The following is a 6,085-nucleotide window of genomic DNA, read 5'->3' as shown; positions in this document are numbered from 1 at the left end:
CATGACAAGTAAAATGAGCTAAACTAAATAGTATTTCTTCGTTTAAATAGAAAATCAATTTCTACTTTGTTTTGTTTTAAACATGTAAAATTAATTTAATAATTTGAATTAGAATTATCCAAATCAAAATTTGATAAAAAATAATAAGTATTTTACACTTTTAAATTAATCGAATTAAAATTGAAAGTATCAACTGATGCTTAAATATTGCTATTGTCTTATCTCAAAGAGAGGAAAATAGTTTCCTTTTAAACAAGTCTTCTCTTTTAAAAAGTATTAATAAATTTTTGCCGACTTTGTATTCATAGCAAACCCAAATATAATAAAGTTTTAGATATTTTGAAAGACAAACTACAACGTTATATTAATCGTGTTTTGAACATAGATATATATATATATATATATATATATATATATATATATATTATCACTATCCAAACATAACTACATACATATAAATACATTATAATCCAAAAGTGTTGGTATACAGACAAAGACGCATAAGCCATCTAGTTATCACATAGAAACAACCACGTGCGTGCAAACCTCTTCCTCTAAAGTCCTGAAAATTTTCTCCTGTTAGAAACTTCATGGAAGCTCAAATCCCCCGCAATAAATTCCAAACTTTCCTTCATTATTATAATCATTCCAATCATGAAACTTAGCTCGGTGCATGAACCAGTTTTCTTATAAATACCCCATTCACCCATTACACAAAGAATGTTCTCATCTGTTTCCTCTAAATTTCACTCTCAACAATCTAAACCCATCACCATAAGTAAGATTTTTTCATCCTTTCCAAAGAGAAAAAAAAAAAAGTAACCATGTTTGGAAATATAGATTTTGAAAATGATTATACCCTTCTTGAATCAATTAAGCTTCAGTTACTTGAAGACTTGGGATGGGAAAATCAAATAACAACAACAAGCTCCGAAAATTCAACCTCAACTTACAGCCGAAACAACAGCATTGAGTCCAATACGTTTCCTGATTACTTGTCAAATGAATTTAATTATACAGAAGACACATTTCTTTCCGACATCCTTAATGATGGCATTAGCTATGGATCCCAGCTGTCTGATCCTGCAATCCCCGACGTCAAATTAGAGCCTCAAAGTTCAGTTCAACAACATACCCAGTATGATCACACCAGCTGGGATCTGGAGAGAGTAGAGTGTACACAGACCTTACCCCTACCTTTACAGGCTGTTTCTGATAAATCCTCGGCTCAAATTTCAGTTCAATCACCTGAAATATGGAATTTTGCGGAACTTGTCGCTCCACCGGAGGTGAAAGAGGAACAACTAGTAGTGGCAGCGCTGCCGCCGCAGAAGGCGAAGCATTATAGAGGAGTGAGACAGCGGCCGTGGGGGAAGTTTGCGGCGGAGATTAGGGATCCAGCGAAAAAGGGGCAAAGGGTATGGCTGGGTACATATGAGACGGCGGAGGATGCAGCGTTTGCTTATGATAAGGCAGCGTTTCGCATGCGGGGATCACGTGCATTGCTGAATTTTCCGTTAAGGGTTAATTCTGGTGAACCTGAACCTGTTAGAGTTGGTTCTAAGAGATCGTTAATGTCGCCGGAGCACTCTTCATCGTCGGATAAGAGGAGGAAGAAGATTGCTCAAGGAGCATAAGTGGGTCAGGTTCGGTTTTCTCAATGATTACATAGTTGGGTTTAAGAGTTCTGATAAAACTGTAGGCCTGTGGTTGAATGAATGAATTTCCATTGTAAAGTACTCCGCTATGGCACTATCATAAGTCATAACGCTGAAATTCTTCCTTTTCCCCATTAATGATGTAAGTTTTGTTGAGAATAGTTAAATTTGTCCTAGAATAAGTGTCATCTTAGCAAAAAACACGTTCATTAAAAATTAATAAATATAATATAGAGTTTACTAAATTATTTCTATTTTTTAGGTGATTTTTTGCACATTGATCAATATTAAAGAGAACTACTTCTTTAATGCTAAGGACATAGTTGAAAGCACTTATCAATTTTTATCTAGAATTACTAAGGTGACATTTATTTTGAGATTTTTTTTTTTTTTTTTGCAAAGTTATTAGTACTTATTTTGGGAGAGAGAGCATTAGGCTAAAGATCAGTCAAACGTACAAAGGAATACGTAACATCTTCGCAACGAAATACATTGGATTTTTCTTAAGCAATGTTAACATTTGAAAAAGTGGATAAATAATCAAAATTTCCACAAAACAATGTCACATTACATTGGTTGACGTAAGATATATCCGTCCCTGCATCCTCAGTCCAACCCGTGTTAGAAAGTTAGCAGCCCATGAGAAGCGGGTTGTATATATATTTTTCGTTAAAATGAAAGTTTACCTTACGATTTGCTAGACAAAATATATCGACAGAGATTAATTCTTTTTTGAAGCTGTGGTTATTAACCAAATACTTAATCAGGTGTTTACATTAAACTAATTCAACTTATCACGGTTAATTGATTTAATGAAATCGAAATATACTTTCACTAAATATAATTAGGTGGTATTTATGTATATTCAAACACAGATTAACACATATACATGCATTGATTTGATGTAAATATGTGAACGTAAATTTTGACCGTTATAAACATTTGAAACTTTGGCTTAATCTCCCATCAGGTTACATCATAAATCCGAATTCTAAGGTAACATAGAATGCGGAAAACATTTAATACTAGTGAATCTATCCGCGCTTAGCGCGGATTAGACATCGGAACATTAATTTTGTTAAAATTTTCTTTTTAATTTTTAAATTCAAATATTTCAAGTTTAGCCAATTATATTCTTTTTTTTTTTTGGATAGAATACACTGCTGTCATATATATTATATGCACATAATTACATAGGATCCAGGTCTCTTATGCCTATTACATAATAGGGGACATTCCAAAAGATTGACCATTACAAAAACTAATTTCACGTTCATAAGTAGTTCCTAAAATGTCTGCCCAAAAAGCGCCGCTTACAAACACCAGAGGAACTACAATGATCTTCGCGTTGTCAAAAAGCTTCTTCCTGCTCTTTCTTTTGCGAGCAAATCTGCCACCTTGTTCTGCTCACGATAGACTTGCTTTACCACTGGATGTCCCAACTCGCTCACCAAGGACATGCATTCAGAAATAATAGAGTTATAGGGAATGTGTCCATCTTTTAGCATAGATATTACCTCTATTGAATCGGTGTTGGTCTCAATAGACCTCAAATTATTCTCCTAAACCAGTTGTAACCCCTGTATAATTGCAGTGTGGTTATATCTTTATACATTTTAATATATGTATATAAGTATCTAATTGAACGAATCTCTTCCATTATTTTTACATTATTTCCTTCTTTTTTCACCCTCTTATCTTTAACGTTTTTTTTTCCTTTCTTACTTGCCTACGCAATCATTTTTTTTTTAAATGTCAAATCTTTTTTTCTTTTTACTTTAACTTCCTAATAACAAAGATAAGTAATAAAAAAAATTAATACCTCAACTTAAAATAATAAGATATTAAAGAAATATTACGTAAAAACATATTACTATAAGATATGAAGAAGCATAGATATTATTACACATTAATTAATTATAATTTAATTTGAGAATATGAAGAGAATACGAAAAGTACCAATATAGTTAGGAACATGAAAGAAAAACAATTTAATTGGAAAACAAATTTATTATGAGTACGAAAAGAACCAATAAACTATAACAATACATTTATATAATATTTTTATTTTTGATCACTAAATATTTAAATTATTGCTTAAAATCCTAATATATGGAGCGTGGTTCGTACTTCGTACTGGTAGCCATTTCCTTCTTTTTCAATTTTTGTTTTACGTTTTTGGTTCTTTTAATTATTATTATGCATATTCCTAAATTTCTAAGATTGCAATTAGTTTTAACTTCTAAAAATCATTTAAGCAAAAAAAAACAGAAGCATCAATATATGTCACAAGAATCTAGTTCATGGGTAGCCATATACCTAACCAAATTTAAACATTCATGAATTCAGAGAGTGAATATAACTACCTTGGAAGAAATACATTCAATGTCGAGATAGATATCACAGAGTGTCCAGGCTTCTAATCAGCAAATGGTGAGTAGGAAATAATTAACAGATTCAAAAGAGTAAAATTTTCAACCAAAAACATTAGCATATACCTGTTATACTCCACATTTCCAGATCCTGAGCGTGACACATGCTTCCTCAAACATTGACAATCACGTTGTTACTACATAATTTAAACTCACGTTGACAGTATTATATTTCGTATTTTTGTGCGCCGATTATTCGCAAGCCGAGGTGGGGCCCACACATTGAGATTTTTTTGGGACATGTGACAATTTATACGAATCACATATGCGAAGTTAAACATAACTCAAGAAGGACCCTTGAGCCAAATCAAAGTGGAAGTCCTCCAAACAAATATTTTTAAGTAACGTTTTCGGGTGATCCGACTTCGAGGGGCAGAAACGGTATTATAAGTTTAGAATTTGGAAACATACCAAATACAAAAGTTGTAGATAATTGAATTATCTTTCCAACCATATGTCGTGGGTCCACGGGTGATGTCGGGACAATGAGATATGGACGTTTTAAGGCGAAAAGGTCGGTGGCTAGGCCCAAACCGGGCCCAACCGGGTTAGGCCCATGACCCATGTTTATTTAAGTGATAAATCAGCCTTTTCTCCTCATTTTCAAAACAAAACACCCAGAAAATTCTGGAGAAAAAGAGAGAAGAGAGCTTAGAGAGAAAAGATCAATTTTGACCAAAATCTGAGCCCCGAATCCGAAGCCGTGAAGAGAAAAGTGTTCTACGTTGCGTTGCCTCCAATTTGAGCTAAAAATCGACCAAAAAGAAGGGGGTGGACGTGGTGGCTGCACACTTGAGGTAATATTAAGGTTCCTTTTCATTGCTAATAAGTTTATTTAGAGTTCTACCGATCTAGAACGGAGAAAATAGTGTGATAAATTCATTTGTTGGCGTTGTGAATCATGGAATGAGATTTGAAGAGAATTTTGAATGAAAATGAATGTATTCAACTTGTAGAATGTGGAGGATGTTTCTATTGATGTTGTTAGTATTAATTTCGACTTCGTTACGGAAATAAAAAAAATTATGAAATAGTTATATCGCGAATTGGTTGGTTGGAAAATTTGGAAAATAATGTGTGGGCTATTCTATGGAATATTTTGGAGCCGGAAATATTATGTTTGTTGGTATTGTTGATAATGATTTGGCCGAGTTAAATTCTCGGGGATGTCCAATTTATAGGGGAGGTCTTTGTCGAAATTTACGAGAAAAAGTAATGGCTTGGAATTGGGTTCTTCGATGTTTATGGCTAATGTTCGATGCCTACCGATGTTATTGTAGATCGTGAGAAGTCGAGGCTCGAGTTGGATTAGCTTAGGAAGCGATCGAGGTATGTAAGGCTTACTTTTTCCTCTTGGCATGTCTTAGACGTACTAAGGTATGACATGACTTGTGCTTTGGGGGTAATTCCGCTCTTACGTTCCGAGTATGTGTATGATCCTTAATTGCTCATAATGTGACACACTTCATATAGTCCTTAAGTCTTATGTATGTTTGGGTTTCAAATAGTGAATAAAGGATTTTGTTCCTAAAAGATTTTAAGTCTAAAAACGTCCCTAACTTTTGCAAACAAAACCGGATTACCTCGATATGCTTGAAATGATCCTCTAACGTACAATGACTTAAGTTTACATAGGCGGACTCGGAATGATTTGATATACGACTATGGCCTCTATTATACTTTGATATACTTATGATATAAGATGTGTTTCCGAGTACCGTCCGAAAGCTATTTGATATGACTATTGTCCGGATTTTTAAATGATGATTCATGTTGACTACTTCATTGAGTCTTTGAAAATATTTTATGTGCATATAGTTTCTCACTACTCATTGCTCGTGCGACTCAATATGTCCTTCATCTGCGTCCGGGCCAGGTATGTATTCGAGCACCTCGTTGCATTGTTCACCGCGTCCCTCACCGGAGGGCGGGGCACGTTATATTTACCGCGTCCTTGCTAGCGGGGCCGGGGCATGTTATATGATATGATGATAT

General features: G+C 34.2%; 1 protein-coding gene across 1 annotated transcript; it reads left to right on the top strand.

Moving 5' to 3' along the window:
* Positions 1-670: 670 nt before the first annotated feature.
* Positions 671-1,931, top strand: LOC132069417 (ethylene-responsive transcription factor 2-like). The gene has a single exon (XM_059462765.1). The coding sequence runs from the start codon at positions 825-827 to the stop codon at positions 1,635-1,637; it is 813 nt and encodes a 270-aa protein (XP_059318748.1). The 5' UTR covers positions 671-824; the 3' UTR covers positions 1,638-1,931.
* The last annotated feature ends 4,154 nt before the right edge of the window (positions 1,932-6,085 follow it).

Source organism: Lycium ferocissimum, chromosome 9 (genome assembly GCF_029784015.1).
Source record: "Lycium ferocissimum isolate CSIRO_LF1 chromosome 9, AGI_CSIRO_Lferr_CH_V1, whole genome shotgun sequence".
Taxonomy (NCBI): Eukaryota; Viridiplantae; Streptophyta; class Magnoliopsida; order Solanales; family Solanaceae; genus Lycium; species Lycium ferocissimum.
The sequence above is the reverse complement of the archived record's forward strand: the minus strand, read 5'-3'. Positions and strand labels throughout refer to the sequence as shown.

Bases quoted from the DNA above. Each gene is read 5' to 3' on its own strand.
- LOC132069417 (XM_059462765.1), top strand. From the start codon at position 825: ATGTTTGGAAATATAGATTTTGAAAATGATTATACCCTTCTTGAATCA.